This window comes from Perca fluviatilis, chromosome 5 (assembly GCF_010015445.1).
Source record: "Perca fluviatilis chromosome 5, GENO_Pfluv_1.0, whole genome shotgun sequence".
NCBI lineage: Eukaryota > Metazoa > Chordata > Actinopteri > Perciformes > Percidae > Perca > Perca fluviatilis.
In genome coordinates, this window is record NC_053116.1 from 12923707 (window position 1) to 12943927 (window position 20221).

At 42.2% G+C, this 20221-nt stretch overlaps 1 protein-coding gene across 1 annotated transcript in view; it reads right to left on the reverse strand.

Annotated features, from left to right (window-relative positions):
* Positions 1 to 751: 751 nt before the first annotated feature.
* The window catches only part of camta1a (calmodulin binding transcription activator 1a), a 296881-nt gene continuing 277411 nt past the window's right edge, over positions 752 to 20221 (reverse strand). The window contains exons 12-25 of the mRNA XM_039799528.1: positions 11005 to 11091; positions 10883 to 10956; positions 10491 to 10687; positions 10304 to 10382; positions 9831 to 10179; positions 8980 to 9455; positions 7817 to 7995; positions 6892 to 7135; positions 5919 to 5990; positions 5692 to 5712; positions 5342 to 5541; positions 5061 to 5135; positions 4622 to 4652; positions 752 to 2418 (exon numbers count right to left, since the gene is read on the reverse strand). Of these exons, the coding sequence (XP_039655462.1) occupies positions 2386 to 2418; positions 4622 to 4652; positions 5061 to 5135; positions 5342 to 5541; positions 5692 to 5712; positions 5919 to 5990; positions 6892 to 7135; positions 7817 to 7995; positions 8980 to 9455; positions 9831 to 10179; positions 10304 to 10382; positions 10491 to 10687; positions 10883 to 10956; positions 11005 to 11091 (2117 nt within the window). The 3' untranslated portion in view covers positions 752 to 2385. The remainder of the gene's footprint in view (positions 2419 to 4621; positions 4653 to 5060; positions 5136 to 5341; positions 5542 to 5691; positions 5713 to 5918; positions 5991 to 6891; positions 7136 to 7816; positions 7996 to 8979; positions 9456 to 9830; positions 10180 to 10303; positions 10383 to 10490; positions 10688 to 10882; positions 10957 to 11004; positions 11092 to 20221) is intronic.

The window sequence follows — 20221 nt, forward strand, 5'->3', positions numbered from 1 at the left end:
TTCCACTGTTCTTTTTGACATGGAATACAAGGTCTATTTAGAGCCTGGCAGCCTTGATCAAGGTTTTTATTTTATTTAAACACACTATATTAGGAAAATCCTGTCGCCAGTTCGTTACAGGGATCAGCCAATCAATGCTTGCCGCCACATAGGGTAAATTTGAAGAGGTGAATTAAATTGTTCTCAATGACAGAGAGTGATTACGTATAGGAACACCATGGGCAAGGCTGCCAATCTTTAAGATCAGGCAAGATGCCTCAATAACACATTCCATTTGCAATGACGACAAAAATATACAACTTAAACCCTGCTATGGTGTGTTCAGTGATGGTTAAATGCTTGCGTTATCTGTGGGAATGGTGAAGACATGAAAGACTTAAATGCTTTCTGCTTAAATATGACTCCCTCTGCCATCTGTGTACCCTATTGTTCTAGTGATCGTCGACCACTTGTGATCTTATGGTCTTCAGTGCTAGTGTGTATTTAACTGTAAGATTATCTGTTCTGCAAAAGTTAACTTAATTCTCTTTTAAGCTATATAGCATTCACATACCTCGGCACCATTGGCAAAATATTCTTGGTAGCCCAAAACAAACAAACAAACAAAAAATGTAAACATAACCATACTTGTTTTAAGATAATTTTGCAGACTTCTCCTAACTCTAAATACAGTATTTTTTTTTAAAAACTTTTTTTATATTGCAATAATATCATGCTTTCTCAAGAACAATCAAAATAAAATAAAATACTCTAATAGTGAAATAGTTTTAATTTTACAGAGCATAGCCACTACTGCTTTTGTTTTTTTTTTTCCCCTTTTGACTCTGTTCATACTTTTCATGCACATAGCTCATCTTTATCCCAGGTATTTACACTATTTACAAACAATACAACCATACTTCTTAGGCATTCAAACAAAACTATACAAATATTCTGTTTTTGTCTCATACCTGTTTTTGACCCATTTTTAATGAATAAAATAATATATTTCTAAAATACAATCCCCGTTGGGTAAATGTTTTTTTTCCTACGCACTTTCAGCCTTCTTTATATACAGAAATCGCTCAATTGTCAAAAATATGGATTTGTCAAACCCCTATTTTGGGACAAGCTTAGGGACCCCTCAAAGAATCTCTAAGACGTCAAGGCAATGTATGTGATCTTCCCCTCAAAAGCCTTCACAGGCTCTGAAGTTCGTTTAAAAAGAACAATAATAACCTGCATGACCATAACCATTACAACACAAAATAGGCAAGTACTTTTCTCTTGTTAGGATTCAGAGGATCAATCAACTGAACGAAGCAAAACGAAAACAAAATCAAAAAAGAAACAGGACAATACAGGCATAGCTTCATTACTGAGATGATAGAAGTTATGGGGGAGAAGATGGAAACAAAAAGAAAATCAGAGGATAGGCTGAAAGACTAGACCATAAGCACACAAGCAAAGACTTTTCTTGCCAAGAAGTCATGCATTCTTTCTTGGTAGGGTTCAACAACATAGAGTCTGAAGATACAGATCACCAATACATTGGACATGATGGAACAAATACATTGGACAGTATGGAACAAATTCAAGTAATAAAGTGACAATATATCTGATAAAGCATAGTTTTTCTTTTTTTCAAAAAGAAATGGCAAAACAGAAATATTTTATCCCCCATTTGCTTCTGCATGGTTAAACCCCCGGACTACATTCATTTGTAGCTCCACCCGTGTGGGCAGACTGGTGGGGTAGAGCACAGTGGGACAGCTGGAATTGTTGAGCTAAATTGAATATCATATCATCTACAGCAGTGGATAGAAGTGGGAGTGTGGGTGACCAATTTATTTGGTTAAAAAAAGAAAAGAAAAACTTCTTCAAATGAATTGATTGGTCACGTAAAAACGTATGAAATATAATTCGAGCCCAGAGTGTTTCTGCTTGGTCTCCCTATCCTCTGAGATCTTCTGCAGAAGCCTTAATTTACGTCTCTCGAGGTCCTTGTGTTTGACAGACCTCCTCAGGCATGTCCTGCGTTTCGGCTCTTCATATTCAAAAAAGACAAAGCAATCCATGAAAAAGTGCAAAAAATGCCATAAAGCAAATGTTCTGCACCCCCCCTACCCTGACCCTTTTAGTTTATAATCCCGTAAAAGTTGCCACTCTCCGACCAAATCAAGTCAGTGGAAAGAAAAGATATGTGAAAAAATGCTGTTGTACATGTAATAGTAGTTGAACCAGTAACACTGCAGTAGTAGTAATAATTGCAGTGCTTGCATTGATGTTTTTTTTTTTTTTTTTTCGTCTTTCATTTCTCTTGTAAAATCTCTCGGGTACAAACAAAAAAGAAAAGCGGAGTCAAGAGAGTGATGTCACATCGTGAGGGGGCTCTTCTGAGGGGTCTCATGTTCCCTGGCCCTTTTCAATTCTTTCACCCTGGAACACAGAGAGAGACAAGTGTCCATGAATACAGCATCCATGACTTTACAGGGTTTCTACAGTAGTAACAAGCTTATCAAGACAGGCACAGGCCTAATGGCATCACACTGTTCAGCCAGAACTATCAGAACAATATCAAATCAGCCCAGATCATCAGGAACTATACGGCTGGCCTGTGAAAGAAAACCTTGGTCAGGATTGAATTGAATTTGCACTTTGGAATGGACAAAAGAGGATAATTATAGCACAATTACAGAATCATTACTATATTATCTATTACTTTTGGGAATAAATGCACTTTTGTGACATAATAAATACAATCAATCTTGTCATGCAAGGCATTTCATTTTGAAGTGTCCCAACACAATGTCGATAATTACAATTAGTAATTCTAGTTAATATTACTTACAGTGTCGCTATTACTCAAACTGACACTTGGCACCCTGAAACATTTTGTTCCTCAAGATACAGAATGTGGCACTGGCGCCTCACAGCATGAGGTGACTGCTCCTTTGCGTATCGCAAATAAAGATCAGAACTGTCCTTATACACTTTAAATCCATTTAGCCAGTAATATAAAAGCATGAATCATTGCACTAAATGTTATGGTCTAGGTCGAGGTCACTTCCACACGTAAAAGACTAAAAGAACTAAGAAGTATTTCTAAAGACAGTGGTCAAGGTCGAGAAGAAATGCTCCGTTTGTGGAAAAAAAAAAGGTACCTACTATTGCAAATCTTCATGTCTGGCAGTTCACAAATGAATACCAGAAGCTGGTGTGGGTTCATAGAAGAGACACATGTCTCAAGTGCATGAGCAAAAAGCGGTCAGCCAGCCAAGTACTCTTTTACACAGTACAAGTGATTTTAACACACCAACCACTATCATGTAATGGATTTAGCCCTATTCTTATTCAAAGCAGAAGGTAACTACTGTAACGTTTATGTATTGAAGAGAGGCAGACTACCTACGTAGATGCGCGTGCACTCGCTCGCTCGCACGCTCGCTCGCACGCACGCACGCACGCACGCACGCACACACACACACACACACACACACTTATGCTGTGCTGGAGTACTCCCTGGAGGTATGAATCTATTAAGTTCTTTGTTTTAGTCCCAAAGGGTCGAGGAACCTTTTATTTGTTTTTGCTCTAACTTCTGTGACCTATATGCTACCACAGCTTCCTAACCTATATCACATCAACAACCTCACCTGCTCTAAAAGCATGGTGCCCTATTTTAGGACAGTACACAGCCAATATGGAAAAGAGTAAAAACATGAAATATGAATGTCAATAGCAAGGAGTTTAAAGGTTTGTGAAAATAACTAAATGCTTAAACTTCTATATATGAAATATATGCTGTTCAGAGCTTTTTTCCCATTCAGGTTTTCCCATTTTTATGTATTTGTTTTGATGAACGAGTGGGTATAATACATTCAACAGTTTGAGACAGTTTTAGTAAATTGAAATCAGAGGGGTTAAGTCCCCCTCTCAGTCTGTCGAGTGCCTAGAAACAGGACACACAGCCAGTCAGACAGACAGACAACTACTTGAGAAACAGCAGGCCCATAGCATGCCTAAAGGCAGAAGAGCAAGGCTCATAGTTGTCACCACTTGACATGCAGCAGAATAAAACATGATCAGAAAAAGCTTCCTGTTTTCTCAAACTGGCAATCTGCAAAACGACACAAAACCCCCCCAAAAAAAGAGAGAAAGACAGAGATAAAGAGAGTCAGAGAAGTGCCTGTTAAGTGTTGCAGTGATATTGTCATTCATAAGCATTTTGTTAGTTCGAGATAGGTTCTGCTCTTAATCTGAGCTTCTTAGTCCACCTGTGGCTCCAGTCGGCAGCCTTCATGCAAGCAGGCATCAAGCAACAGTGATGGAGAAGGAGGAAGGGTGGGTGGAGGGATGGAAGAGAAAGAGCAAAAGAGAAAATGAGAGTGAGGGAAGGAGGGAGAGAATGCAAAGGCCGAGACCTCAGGAGGAGATAATTATATTATTAAAGAGTGAGAGACGGAGAGGGAGATAAGGAGAAAGAGGCATACAGAGTATCAGAGAAAGAGAGAGAGAGAGAGAGAGAGAGAGAGAGCGAGAGAGAGAGAGAGAGAGAGAGAGAGAGAGAGAGAAAGAGAGAGAGAGAGAGAGCGAGCGAGAGAGAGAGAGGTACGAACTGAGTTGCTGAGGCTGCACTCACCCGCTTGAACAGTCTATGGTCCATCAAGGGGCTTGGCATAAACAGCAAAACAATACCAGACAGCTATTAGCACACAGTAGGCACTGTGAGGGAGGGGGCGAGGACAGGTGGGGGCCAAATACAGTGAGGGGGAGGGGGTGGAGCTTAGGTGTTGGGAGACATTTCGGACCACCACCAATTTGTCAGACAAAAATAAATCAAACACACAACACCGAGTTTAAAGAATAGGTGAGAGATGGACAAGATTTTGAAAATAATGTTTTTATTGTGTTTTAAAAAAAAAGCCACGGGGGGTTTTTTTTTTTAAAAAAGAAAAGGGGGGGGGGGGAAAAAAAAGAGGGGAAGGTTTTATTAAAAAAAAGGAAGGGGGGGTGTGTGTATGTACAGTATGTCTAAAATGAGTATGTTAGTATGTGTATGAGTAAGTGTTGGGGTCTACCTGTGGCGGCAGCGACGTAGGAACCTCATGATCTTCCTGGCAGCCTGATCCTGCCTCTTTGTGAGCAGACTACCTCTGCAAAACATCAGAAAGAGAACAGCGTCTTACTGTTTGTTGTAGAGCAACAGTCGACAACTGGCACGCATCTCTGTTAAAATGAATTAGAGTCAACTTGTATCTTTCATTGAAAATGTGAAGGGGTTCCATTCCAAAACACAAAAGAATTAATAAACAAAACAAAAAAAAACTAACAGTGTTACAGTATGTGGCTCAGTGTCTACCTTAGTTTGTGCTGCATGAGGGCGGCAGCAGCCCCGCGGTGGTTGGGCTTCAGCCTGCCAAACTCCTTGTAGCTGCGGTAGTATTGCTGAATGAGCATGGCAGCCCTCCTACTCTGCTGAAACTTCTTCTGTTCGTGGTAGCTGCGGAACTTACTCTGGATAAGGATGGCGGCCTGCGTCATCTTCTTATAAAGTGCATACTGCCAACGAGAACAAAACAATATGTCAAGCTTTGCTGTGTGTGAATACTGCAATGCAATGTTATGGGTTCATACTATAGTAGAAGAACACAACCTGAAGTTTGGCAATGAATTCAGCTGCTGGTAATGAATTTTTATTTATTTTTTTACCTTCAAGGCTATCCATGTTAGCTTGCAAACAGAAAAAAGGGAAATATTGTGAATGATGCACTAACATACTCTATTCTTAAAATTAAAGATTAATTAATAATTAATTAAAGATATTTAAGAGTCTTTAGATAGTTAACGCATCTGTGTACCAAGAGACTGTGATATACACTAACCTGTAAACAAAAGCACTTATTAGATGTGACCATCAATGCTTTGGCGGTCCCTACCTGTTTGTATTTCTTGTAACAACGTTGAATAACAGCAGCAGCTACTTCCTGTTGCTCTCGGAGCGGCCGCCCCTGTTGGAGAGTAGAGTGGGATAGGTCAGAGGTCACAGTTGAACCTGCATTTTGCCACAAAGGATATTAGTGGCTCTGTCAAGTCTCCCTGAGGTCTCCTGGTGGCCGGCATGAGTCCACACCTGGGGAACCGGCCCCCATGTGATCAGTGGGGAGGAGGAGGAGGTGAACCGTTGAGCGACAGAGAGCCAAAGGTCCACCTCAGTATCAGCTGGTAGACAGGCATAACAGATTACTGGAAACGACAGCGAACAGTTTGTCATATGAAAACTCATTAAAAGGAGCTGGGGGGTGGGGGGGGGGGGTGGGTGGCGAGTTGAAGAATGGGATCGGGCAGTGGGAAAGGACTGGTGTGTGGAGAGCTAGTTTAAAACAGGCAGTAGCAGGCTCCATACATCTAACTAAGAGAGAGAAACAGAGGCAAAGAGAGAGGACGAGAACATAAGCTTAATTGTGTCTAAGTGGAGCAGGGATACAGGGGACAGTGCAGTCGTTCCTCTAAGCAAGGCCATGCTCTGCTCAAGGCACCTTCCCATGCTGAAACCACAGGGACATATTTGGATATATTTCTGTTCATGTTGTAATGTGTATATGAGCCAGAGGAACAGAGAATGAGACAGAGGTAGAGATAGAAAAAATTTGAATAATATTAAGCACGATTAGAAACAGTATATCCCAAGACGTAAGATACTAATGAACAGCATCACAACTCTGAACTTTACTGCAAAAATTTGCGCAAAAATCAGAGCTCCATAGCTTGGAACCAAATAAAAGTAAACCCTTCAACGTCTCTCCAAACGCCAAAAACAAAACATCTACTAATACCGGTCCTAACTGTACAGCCCTGTCACTGCGGGCTGCAGTACACACAGCTTATGGCACCTGAGTGCCGGGCCTGTACCTTGTACTTGCGGAAGGCAGTTTGGACTAGGCGGGCGGCCTCATACAGCTCTCTCTGCTCTGGATCTGACAGAGTCAGCTGGGCCAGGTCTCGCTCCACCTTGCTGTTGGAGGCATTGATGAACTCACTCCAGTCAGCTGGGGATGGGAGTGTAGACCTCTCCAGGGGCCCCTCTCTCAGTGGAGACCCCCCAGGACTGAGGCTGGGGTTGGACGAGGGGGTCAAGGTTTCATTATACAGAGATCTAAGGAAAGAAGATGACAGAACTGGTCACTTTAGTTCATATTCATAGTAAATATGCAAGCTAACACTTAACCTGTCTATCTTACACTTGCGCTCAATTTGTACATCTAACTAATAAAGAATGTTTAGTACAATAGTGGTGGATGCAGGAATCAAAGTCACAACAAATTGATCTTTTGACACAGTGTGCCAAATTGTCATGCCACATGAAGAAATGTAACAACTCATAACAGAAAGTGTTTATTTTCAGTTTGTTTCTTTGACTGCCTGCTTGAGACGTTGGCGGAAACTGTAGTGGGTGTAAATAAAACTTCCAAAAATTAACAGCCACAGATAATAAGCACTCCTGAGCCACTGCCCACTCCATCAAATAAAACAACCAATTTTTTCAAATTGATAGCCCTATGGGTTACAGTTTCGAATGATCCATCCTGGCATTATGCTTAATACAAAATATCCAGTTGCAACAGAATATACTGCACACCAAAATCAACTTCAGTTTATGGTGTTGTTTTTTATTGTCCATACGTTGTACTCCCACAAAATAGTCACCTATTTGGACAGTACCAGGTTGTAACAAAGCTAGGAAAAAAGGATGAATGCAGTGGATAGGACACACATACTGCACACACACCCACACAATATGCATATCTGCAATTCACTTCCCCACAGTGCTGCTTACCGTAGGTGTATGATGCTCGGCAGCTGTTCCACATCTCCAAGGTAGTTGGCCAGCCAGTTCATGGTGTTGCTGACCCCTGACGTGTCTACGGGCACAGAGTCCACTGTCGTGAAGTTCTCCCTTTTGATTCTCTCTGGCGTTGCTTCAATGATGTGCTCTGCCAGAGTCATCATATTTGCCTGTTTCATTGGGACAAACAAAGATGAGTGAGGAGAGGACCCACCTTTGTCAATGTTATTCACTATAAATAGCTGAGCTAAAAAAACATGACTGAACATGATCTAGACATGCAGGTTTAATTGTTTGGCCATGTGACAAAAATGTTGGCTTAAATGCCAATGGAGTGGAATAAGAATGAGAGTGATACTGTTAGAGGCTAAACTTCCTAATCCAGCACTTCATCTGTTGGAGGAGTAGTTAGACGGAGATGGATGGCTGGAAGAATCCCTTGGCTATGGAAGTGGATCAATAGAGAGAGTTTATTATGCAGTGATGGCCATCGACAGAGTGCCAGGTTGGCCTGGTGCATGCCGCCTACCCAATGCAGAAGGCGGACATAAAAGAGGTGGCATGGTGCGGTTATGTCCAATTGAAATCTCATCTTGCCATGCTTTCCTCACTGGGGACAATGTAGTTCATGAACATGCCACTTTCCAAAGTGGTGCCACTAAAATATCCATACTGCCGCCTCCCTCTGATAATATATATGTAATGTATATAGTAAGTATATAGTATATAGTAACTATACTATATGTTAGAGTTGTTCTGATACTGATACCAGTATCGGAAGGTAAGTATGAGTCTATTCACCCAGTCAAATCTAATGTTAGCAAAATGTCCGCAATTTGACAATAATTTACACTTAAACAATCCCACCAGTAAAATGGCGATGTGTACAGAATGCAAAGCTTCAATTTTGAGGGGTGGCACTAGTGTTGCCAGTTTCAGTTTAATTACTGTTTTAATACTGTTTTTGGCATTAGAACATCTCTACTATATGTTACTATACTTTAATATTACGTATTGTATGTTATGCAATTTCTGTGATGCAGGCATTTAAATCAACAGCAAAATGTTTTTGGTCTGAATTATTTTGAACCTTACATCTGTGGCTGTACTAGTGCCGAGTTCTACACATTTAGTACACAGTTGTTTCCTCTCACCTGCAGGTCATCCATCTGTGTGAGACAGTCCTGGTTCTCCAGATCTTCCCGATAGGATAACAGTTCTGCATCAGCCATTTCTCTGTCAGCCATCACCAGCATGCCTAGCTGTTCCCGCTGACGCAACCGGTTGACCAGTTTCTCCTTCCCCAGGCTGCTGCTTCCACTGACCCCCAACGCCTTCCTCCCCATGCCGCTGCTGGAGAAACTCTGTCTGGAGGTCCATCTGGTTGTCCCTGTGCTGCTTCCTGTAGACAGGCCTTTGTCTGAGCTCAGTCCCTCTGAGGATAGGCTCTTGGGGCTAGAGGACAGCTTGTGGAGCTGTTGCTGCTCCAGGCTTAGAGGAACAGACATGGCCTTGTCAGGCCGAATCTGAAACAGTTCTGGGTTGGGTTTATGTTTTTTAGCTAGTGGGAGGTCTCGTTGGCCCTCGCTGCTGTAGTAGTTGGAGGGCTCTGACCTGGGCCTCCTTAAGTCTGTAAAAAAACACAAAAAAGTAACAATTAGCAGCATAATACACTGATAAAGACAGAACATAGGGGTTCTTCCAGTCAGTGACTTCTGTGAGCTTTTCGAGGAAACAATTTGCACATCCAACAATTCTTCTGTGCAGGTGCACTGGAAAATATCTTAAACTTGGAAAAGCAAACGCCTTGGTCCCCACAGACCTTTACCAAGAGCATTTTATTTTGGCAAATGCTCTTGGTAAAGGTCGGGGGGGAACCGAAGCATTGGTTTTCTTTGGTGAATGGTGGTGCTTTAGCACCATTCACCAAGTCAGTGACTTATGTGAGGCCATCAGCGTAACTAGTGTACAGTAAGAGACAGAGTCAAAAGGGAACTGTACTGGCCTGGATTGAGGCTTGTGGTGCTGGATGTGGTTGTAGTGGTGGCAGGACCCCCTTTCTTGCCACTGGGTGCTACTCCACTGTTGTTTGCCCAGCTGACCATCCAGCTGTCTGTAGTGGGGGTGTCGGGGGCTGGGGAGAAAGACATGCGAGTTGCAGGTGGTAGAGGGGCTGGTGGCTGCTGCTCTTCCCTTTGTAGCTGCTCTAGACATTCGGCCAATTTGGTATGGCCACGAGATCGGGCAATTGAGAGGGGTAAGCGACCCAGAGAATCTGGGATAGCTAGGGCACGTCTGTCCCATTTATACAGGACCACTGCTGCCTCCAGGTGACCCAGTGCACATGCCCACATCTGGACGGAAAACAGAAAAGGGAAAGAGTTAATGGGTTTCATTACAGCAGAAAAAAAAAAAAAAAAGCATCAATCTGATCAGATGCTCACACTGTTGCAAACGTGTTAACTTCAGCTCTCTTACCAGAGGCGTGCAGGAGAAGTGATCTACATTGAGAGGGTCCACTTCTAACTCCAAATCAATACTATCAGCATGTTTGGTGCTGGATAGAAGAGAGAAAACAATGAGTATCTCACTGCTATTTAGTGTGGTGCACCCCAATTACAAACCAAAGTGCCATTATCCAGTATGTAGAGCATTTTGTTCTCACCGCCACTTGATGAGTGTCTGGATGAGGGTGGCGTAGCCCTGGCCTGCAGCCAGGTGAAGGAGTGTCATGCCTCTGAAGGTCTTGGAGTGGATTAAATGTTTGGACTTGGCCCAGCAAGCTCTGCTCATCATCTTCTCACAGACCACGACGACACGACTCTCAAAGGAGCTGCTGGCCTGCGTCTGACCAGATAAACACTTAGATACACAAAACAGCATATCATTACTGGTTGATGTATATGCCTCTTTAACAACAAAAACAACAACAACAAAATTGCTATACAGTACTTTTGTCAAACAATAATGACAAAACACAATGTGCTTGCTGTGTACTGTCACATGCACGTTTTTATGAACAACATACTGTATGAGTAGCATGATGTGGCTTTTTACCTGTGACTGGCTGTTGTTGCCTCCTCCTCCTCCTCCGCCTCCCCCCCCTCCTCCTCCTCCTCCTCCTCCTCCTCCTCCTCCTCCTCCCCCTGTTCCTCCCCCAGCTCCGCCACTCCCTGCGCTGCTCGACTGCTGGTGGCTGGCCATCTCTGCCATCCTCCTCTCCATCTGCTCCAAGCGCTCCAGGATAGACATTCTGAACTGGTTATCTAGGCAAACAGTGGGACACAGAAGAAGAACACGTCAGCACACAAGTAGCATCCAGTGTGCAAAAAAAAATGTCTGTCTTTGCTATTACCAGCACAAACAACCCTGTGTTCCTGACAAGACAAATGATCACACAGTATGCACCACAAGCTGCACCAAATATGTTGCTCTGAGCAGCATTAAGACTGTCGCAGTGACTGTGGGGCTTAACATCATGAGGCATACAATCAACCATTTAAGAACAAAGTCTATTTCTGAGATACCGCAAAGTTGATGGCAAGTTAATATCCTACTTTCAGCTGTAACATAAAAAATACTTATAATCATTATTAATCTCCCCAGAGTGTGAATGAAAACAATAGCATCAATCATTAAATTCATCAAAACATTGGCTTTACTAAAATAGCCTTTAAAGCCCATCAATCATCTGCTAATGGCTGCCATCACTAAACTCCTGCCTCCATCTCTGCCGCACCACTCAACCCAGCACACTAATACAGGTTGAACGATTGGCCAATGAGTGGGGGCATGTTAAATGTGTCCACCCTTTCACAAAGGGCTTCAGACATGCTCTTGGGGGAGTGTACAGCTGAAGGCCCTCCTGATGATTAAGTACACCCTATTATGGCCAGGAGTCCCAGCCCAAGCCTGTTCCATGAGCCTGTATGGTAGGAGGACTATGAAGCTGATAGTACAGAATCAATCACAAATTGCACCTATCCAGAGTCCTTGAAAACCTAGCCTTTCCATATATGTCTTATACACCTCCATACAGTAAGATGGATGGAGGTGTATAAGACTTCAAAGAGTGTTCACTGTACATGCTGCTTAGGAGGCAACTACTGCTTTGTACCCTGTGTCAGAGTGGTTTTGCGGGTTGTCTCTGCTCAGGTTTTCAGCCTTGGCAGAAATATAGAACACACTGCATTATTCAATTCAATAATTCTAGTGAGAAGAGGTCAGAGCAAGTGATTTCTAAAGACTAAAATGTATTTTAATTGGTGAAACAGACGCACAAAAAAACAAACAGGGTGAAGTGAGGGGGAAACTAAAAAATTAAGCAGGCTGTGACATTACCGGGCAGGTTTTGATGGCTACACAACATGCATTTGATTAACTAAAAGTAAAAAGTAAACACACCCCAATTCAACTCCAGTCCAAACACTGCAATCTAAACCTGTTGCATTATGTTTCTGTAACATTACAAGACACAAGGTTCACAATGACATTTGGGAAACCTCCCCACCTACACACACACACACACACACACACACACACACACACACACGCTGTATGCTGTGTAGACAGTAGAATGGGATGGGCACAGAGAGCCCACTGCAGCAGGGAGTATACAGAAGACTGCATTAGCATTCCCCATTTAGCCACTATGAGGCCGTTTCTGTGGCAACCTGCTGCCGAGCGGTAACTAGGCGACAGGAACATGGCTGTGTGTATGGTCTGCCTGCGTGCTATTGGCTTATTGATGAAGGGGAGTGGAAGGACTCATTACTCCAGCAAGGAGAGAGAAAGGCAAAAAAAAAATAGAGTCTATAAATCTTCTTTGCTGTTCTTTTGTGAACTTGGCCTACTCCCTTTTCTCAGTGTTGACACCGTAGGTAGGGACCTAATGACTCTAAGTGGGGAGCCTTCACAGCACGACCTGGTGACATTTGCGCTTTACTGTATCTTGGCATTCACGGCTCAGGGCTCGCTGGGGAGCTAATGTCACAGTCAGCCCTCCTATAAGCCACTGTAAAAGAGGTCAAGTAACTGCTATTATTGGACAGAAAAACATAAAGTCACTGGCTGGTAAATTAGTGCTCTTAGTGACAACATGCTGCATTGTGAATAATGCACTTGGAGGACAACACTGAGGTCTCAGCCTCTGATCCCTGTATGTGCTGTGGACTGTCTACGTGGGCCTGCTGTCAGTTTAGCCAATCACTCTCTTATCAAGCGGGGGAAATGCTCTGAGCTTTTGCAGTCTTTCTTCCTAGGTGGGATCCATCTTCACCTATCCACATGGTTGCTTGTGAAAAAAACAAGGTCAGGGGAAGATTTGAGAGCCTGTTCAAGACTGAGTGCTTGTGTCAGGAGGGAAGTCAGAGGGTTAAGATAGGTCACAGCAATTCAACCTGACTTGGTACAAGGCTATGCTCTCCCTCTCCCTCTGGCTGATATGGGGGGACAGACATAGACGGAGAGATGGAGCGAGAGAGAGAGAGAGAGAGAGAGAGAGATAGTTAGCGCTAGGCTGACATGTCTTTGTTCAGACCCAGTGCTGCAGTGTGCTGCAGTGCAGATGATGTCATCTCCACCTGCTGCCTGCTGCTCCAAATGCGATGCACGTCCACTGCAGAGGGAGGATGGGGGTAGAGACGAGTGGGAGGGAAAAGGGAGGAGACATGGAAGGTGAGCAGCCTAACAGAACTGTAACAACACTGTGACGTCGTTAACGCCCTCCCATTCTCCGGTTTACTCCCTTGTGACGTGTGGCAGCGGACGTGGTCACTCTCACACGTTTAGGACAGACTGTAACATGCTATTTTAGAAAGCACTTGGGTACCAAAATGAGGCAGTCCACCATTCATTACATTGACAACACTTGAATGAAAGTTGATTAGTCAGCTGAGGTGTAAACTTATAGCTGTCATGACACAAATATGCCTTCCAAAGCAAAGCTAAGTTTTTACAAATGGGTCCAGGTCACTCGCTTGTGGAGATTTATTAAACAGCTTTCCTTTGCTTTGGTGATGCATTCCCCTGCAGGATTTGGACCCTTGCTAACTTTCCCCATCCAAAGTGGATAAAAAAACCAAAAAAGCAAAGTAACATTACTAAATCAAAAACGACACTGATTTTCATGCTCCATCAATTCTCTCACACTTCAATCTACCTGAACTCATATCTGTTGCAGGTTATACTGTGGAGTGTTTAAGTGTTTTTTAGTGAGAGTTACTTAATGAGAACAGCTAAGAGAATGAAGTATTTTTTTCTGTACAGTCTGTTACATAACAATTAAGAGTGTGTTTTTTGAAATGACAGTAAAATTGAATATGCTGCTCAATGATGACCTGCCTTGTCTCCACTCAGAAGTGAGAGGAAAACCTCTCACCTCTGGGATGAAAACCTGCAGAGGATGGGAAAACACCACACTCTGGGTCTTTTAATAGAGTGACAGTTGCCTTGGCTAAAAGGAGAACATTACGCATCCAGAATCTGAAAAAACACACGGGTAATACTCTGCGAAAAGAGGTCTTGAACTTTCATGACCGATAACCCAAATGAGTAATTTTGTCGCTTGCCTTGGGACCAAAGCTCATTAGAATAAATGACTAGTGTTGTCATCATGGGACCCACCAGACACTGTCCGTGACCTGGTCCCGTCATACGGATTAATAAGATGGGTTTCATGGGGAAAGTCACACAGCTAGTAGTCAGTTCTGCATAAAATCCATAGCATAAGTATACTTTCTGGTCCCTGATCTCTGTGGTTCTGCTGTAGACATGGGCCGGTATACGATTCTGACGGTAAGATAACCTTCAGCAAAAATATCACGGTTTCACGGTATTGCGTTATTGCAATTATAGCTTTAAAATGCATTATTTTTTTTAAATGTCTGGGTAAAAAACAACATTGGCATGCACACTGGCAGGGAGCCGATTACTAAACTGCAGTTTCTCTCATTGATCACTCATAAAAAACTGCTCATACCTTAGGAACGGTATGACGGAAAATGTTAGTGGTGTTGAAACCTTGACTTTTTCAAACCGCGGTATACCTTGAAACCGGTAACCAGCCCATGCCTACTCTGCTGTTGCTTCTTATTAGCTCCTCTCAAAGGACACTGGTGTCCTTTGAGAGAAGCAGAGAGCAGAGGACCCCAATGGGTTCTAACCCACACAACGTCACAGCCTTGCCCCATGTGATGTGTCTCATTGTTTTGAGATGGCGGCAGCTCCCCATGAGACAGGTTGATATACAGACGGATAAGGGAAGGAAGGACAAGGGTGTTTTTTTTTTTTTTTTAAGCGCACAGTGGGAGTTTGAACAGGCTGAAGGGACAGAAGAAGACAGCAGGAGAGCTTACAGGTGAAGAAAGAACAAGGTGAAGGGAGATGAGAAGACAGGAGGAGGGTTTTTCATATAGTGAACTTCTAAAAGAGTGTGGGATGACATCTTTAATGCTCAATTCTAAACCTCTGGTTGTGTTCATGCCAATCAAGTTTAGTGCTGGACCTCATTATCGCTCTGCAGCCAGCATATCATATGTAACCCAGCAGAAAGAACGGAGGCCAGCCTCCCTCTGGGTCTCTGTGTGAGCTGACTGACAGGGGCTGGTATTTGTGACCGTGCATGGGAAGGGGCCAAGCCATCTGGCAGCAGCCCTCGCAGCTGGAACACATGGCTGTCAGTTGATCAAAGGCTGACTTTACTTTTACGTACTGTAGTGTAATCAGTGAATGTGGCTTCCATCTATTACTATTTTTTCTTTCTTTTTATTCTTGTTAGCAGAGGAGTAACTCAGTAATTTAAATTGTTCAAAGAATAAAATTGTGTGTGATGCTGTCATGGTATCAAATCAATTCTAGGATGCCATCTATCCATCCATCTGCAATATGGCTTATCCTGTTCAGGGTTGCGGGGGGGGGGGTAAGAGGCCATCCTATCCAGGCTAACACACACATGAACAGACAAATCCATACACATTCACACCTATACATAGTTTTGAGTTTCCAATTCCCCTAACCTGTATGTCTTTAGACTGTTGCAGGAAACTGGATCACTTGGAGGAACATGCATACAACTACAGATTCATACAGATTTAATTTTTTTGCCATTACAATGCCATAAAACATGCTTGCTGTTTTCTCTCCGTTAGGTGATTGGCCATGTTTTGTATGCCCTGTACCTCAAACCAAAAATCTGTTGTCAGTGAGCAAATGTTCTCTAGCTTTACCGGTCTTGCATACAACCATGTGCAACCTGTACACTACAACAGCAGAAGTCCTTCACACACACAAGGCAATTACCTTTGATTTTTTGCCAAACAGAAGAAAACATTTGGAATTTTGATTTCACATCTTTAAGCCAGTAAGATTGGCTGCATCACTGGAATTCTTCTCTTGCAGTGATAGTATCACCAAATTACAACAGCACCAGGTGGACAGATTGCGTCTCACCATTGTTTCCCCAGAGAATTTATTCTTGACCATAGTTTAATAACTGCAAACAAAGGTAACAATGCTTGAATGATACTTGTTTGGTCTTCCATAAAGGTGAAGCAGCTCTTAACCTACTGGCATTGGTCCAGCTATATACTGTAGGTCAATATGAGTACAGTCTGAATGCTGAATAATTACATTGTGTCATATAGAAGGTAAAATGCCAAGAGTGAACACCATGGGGATTTACTGTCATCCACTTTCACACTAATTGAGTAACAAAGTATTGGATTTTTGTCTTGGAAAGTAGAGTAGTTTTTTTTTGCTACAGTAACAAGTACATATCATTATCTTCCTATTTGCATAAACAACTATATGCTTGACACATCTGCTGCAGGCAGGAGTGCAAATGAATGAGAGAAATAATTCACAGATGAATCAATCTGATATAACACACCACAATTCAAGGGACAGGACGTCTCCAAAGCGTTCCATTAATAGTAAGACAACACAGTTAGGCTAAATGCATTCAAAGGATTCTCAGCCTGTCCTCCCTTTTCCTCTAAATCTTTTTCAACACTGTACTTCAAATTATATTTCAGTCTTTTGTCACATACTGGAATCCTATCTAGGGCATATTGTACTCTAGCAACAATTGAAAATTGAAGTGGACAATGACAGACAGCAGAGTGAATAGAGACAGAGACATGATACTTAGCTATTTTATCTTGGTTTGAGACCATGTATATTACCCCCTCTATTTTAATTTGGTTTTATGACACCACAGAGGGATACAAATGCACAGCAGGAACAGGGAGTGAACCTGAATTTAATAAGCACGTTAGCAGACTGGCCCATGAAAGAAAAAACAAACTTACAACACAACATAAAAGAAGCACTTTATATAGATTATAGTTATTAATACACTGTACAATTACCTAAGAAAACAGAAGAATATATAATCCCCTTGTCCTAAATAAGCAGACTGGAGCCTGTTAGCACAGAGGTTGACAATTTATTGCATATTTCAAATCACAGCACAGATTGTGATGCATACTATAATGTAACCTAATGCAAACCACAATCTATAGCTTTAAAACTTAGCAAAGGCTTTAATTGACCCCTATTTGACAGTCGCACCACAAACTAAATGTGATACTGCACGCTTCATGAAGGTAGAATTCAATGAATGAGTATTTGGGCTGGGACGATATGCTTTTGTCCAGATTTGATTCTTTCATGAAAAATGGGTTCAGATTCGATTTGTGATTGCGATCCGATAGCAGTGAGTAATGCGATTTTCTTTTCCTTCTTTAAAGCTATAGTGCGTAGTTTCTGTCTCCCCCATGAGGAATTCTAAGTAATAACAACAAAACTGTCGGCACATCCACATGATACAAACCTTCCGTGAGCGCGCACCACCCCCACCCCTCCTCCACACAGTTGCCAGTAGCCAAGGAGGACACGGAGGATTGAAAAAACATGATGGACTCTTTAGTAGAGGTAATTATCTTCACTCAAGCTTCTGCGTGCAAAAGTCACCGGATATCGCCGGATGACGCCAGATGACACCAGTTTCTGAACAGAGCCATACTGTGAAATCCAGAGAGAATTTTGTGGAGCTGATAGTCTTAGTTGGCTTTTTATCAACTCATTTGGCAATGGCTTGAATGTAACTGATGTTAATTAATATAAAAAAGTTATGCACTAAAGCTTTATAAAAAACTAAAGTCGAATAATCCACTTCTAGACAAAATATGAGACATTTTCTAAAAACTAATTGCTTTCTAAAAACAATGCACATCACACGTCAGTCAGTCAGTCTGATTTATTTCATTTGTAAAGAAGTTCATAGTCTCGCATTGCCAGACCTTCCTCCACAGCGCCCCGGAGGAGGGTCTGGCGCGGTTATTGGCATTTCTTTAAACCAATCACAATCATCTTGGGCGATGCTAAGCACCGGACGGAGAAAATGGTGCCTCTGCAAACTAGCCTCAAGAAGGAACTTGTTTTGGTGGAACATCTGCTCGTTCAAAAGTTCTTTTAGTCGTGCAACAGAAAATTCAGATTGGACAGATAGTCTAGCTAGCTGTCTGGATTTACCCTGCAGAGATCTGAGGAGCAGTTAACCATAGTCCTCATAAATCGAGTTTAGAATTCCAACAGCAAGAAAGCGAAAGGTGACCGACATTTGGCCGAAAATGACGGACCTCTGGCAGAATTTCCGTCGGCACCTGAACAATCCCGGAAATGAAATGTCATCGATATAGACTAAGAAGTACATAACATTTATTTGTTGCATTTTCTGCTTTTGGTCAGAAAATAACGGTACCGTATAAATAAAAAGTATCGATTCTAGGGAAAAGAATCGATTTAAAACATTGTTGCACAAAAAAATCACGATGTTTTATTTTTTGACTATTATATTGGATTGCATTAAATAGACAAGGTGTTACTGTTTTTATGTCCACCCACTATATCTCAGACTAAATGGATGGATGAACTATAAGTTTAAAGAAAGAAAGTAAAAACCAATAGTATAATAGGAGTCAACAACAGAAGTCAGAAATGTGTGCTCGCTACAAATGTCTGTTTCTCTTTAAATGTACCAATCTCTTTAAAACCTCTTGTCTGGGGTGATCCATCATCTTTAGTTGTAAGCATTAGCACGCCACTGCTTCTCTTACTAGTACGACTACTATTGCTGTTGCTTCTGTTATTACTACAACAGCTACAGAACCACAGTTCTGAAAATGACATGAACTATACTGTTGTTATGACTGATATTATTAGATAGATAGGTAGATAGGCAGTCTTTAATGTCCCAAGAGGAAAATCTGTTTAAACAGCCTGCACATATTTATGCCCCCATGAAAGTTGACATAATAGTCACACACACACACACACACACACACACACACACACACACACACACACACACACACACACACACACACACACACACACACACACACACACACACACACACACTACGTTAGGTTATTGGGGACTATAGCAAAGGGGGCAAAACTCCTGCTAAAGTGATATTATCAATATTAATATTGCTACTCATGCTTCTGCAACAAGCACACAACTACTACCGCTACTGTACTAGTAGTGCTACTACTAACTAACCCTACTTTCACTAGTACTAATAAACTAACAAATGGTGTTGTGCAGTTAACCAAGATACAAACTGTTCCTACTGCTGCCAATTATACCACTTTGCATTAAAGTGGCTACCAAATAGCGTTATTTGGGATTATTACAACGAATGCATATGCAGTAGACCTATGCAAAACATACAAAATCACTGTGGTGATTCATCCAACTTTGCAACTTTGGTCTGTTGTATTGTGTCTTTCACAGTTCTTTTAAGAGGCTATAATGCATCTTGTTCCATGCATTGAATATAGGGATTTATACAGATGAGCAACAGGTAGATAAATGCAGCCTATCTGCAATTCTCTCACTTGAAACAGTAAAGAAAAGCGCTCAAGACTAAACGGGGTTAAAGTTAAGTCGCTGTTCACAGATCTGTGGTGCTGAAACGCTCAGCGGAAGCACTCACGATGGACTACTGTACTAACGTGGGTTTTATTTCTCCTATTTTAACTGTTTAATTACTACATGCTGTTGATATCAGCATTGAATGCAATCTGAACTATGAAACAAGTAGATTTCACCGACGACTCGCTGGCCCCGATAACCTGAGCAGCACTCAGGGATGCGACATCGCTCCAATGCGCTACCACACTTTCATCAACACGTGTAACAACACTTGCAGCTGGCAATTTAAGGACACTAGCCTGAGACACAGTGATCATTTAGTTCAACATAGCAAAGTAAAACTAAAACTGTCAAGAACGAGTCATGAATCTTTCAAATGTGAGAGGCAGGTTTTGCCAAAAGTACCAGGCTTGAGAAAACAGGTGCACGAGAGCTACAAGTATAACTTCCTCTGCT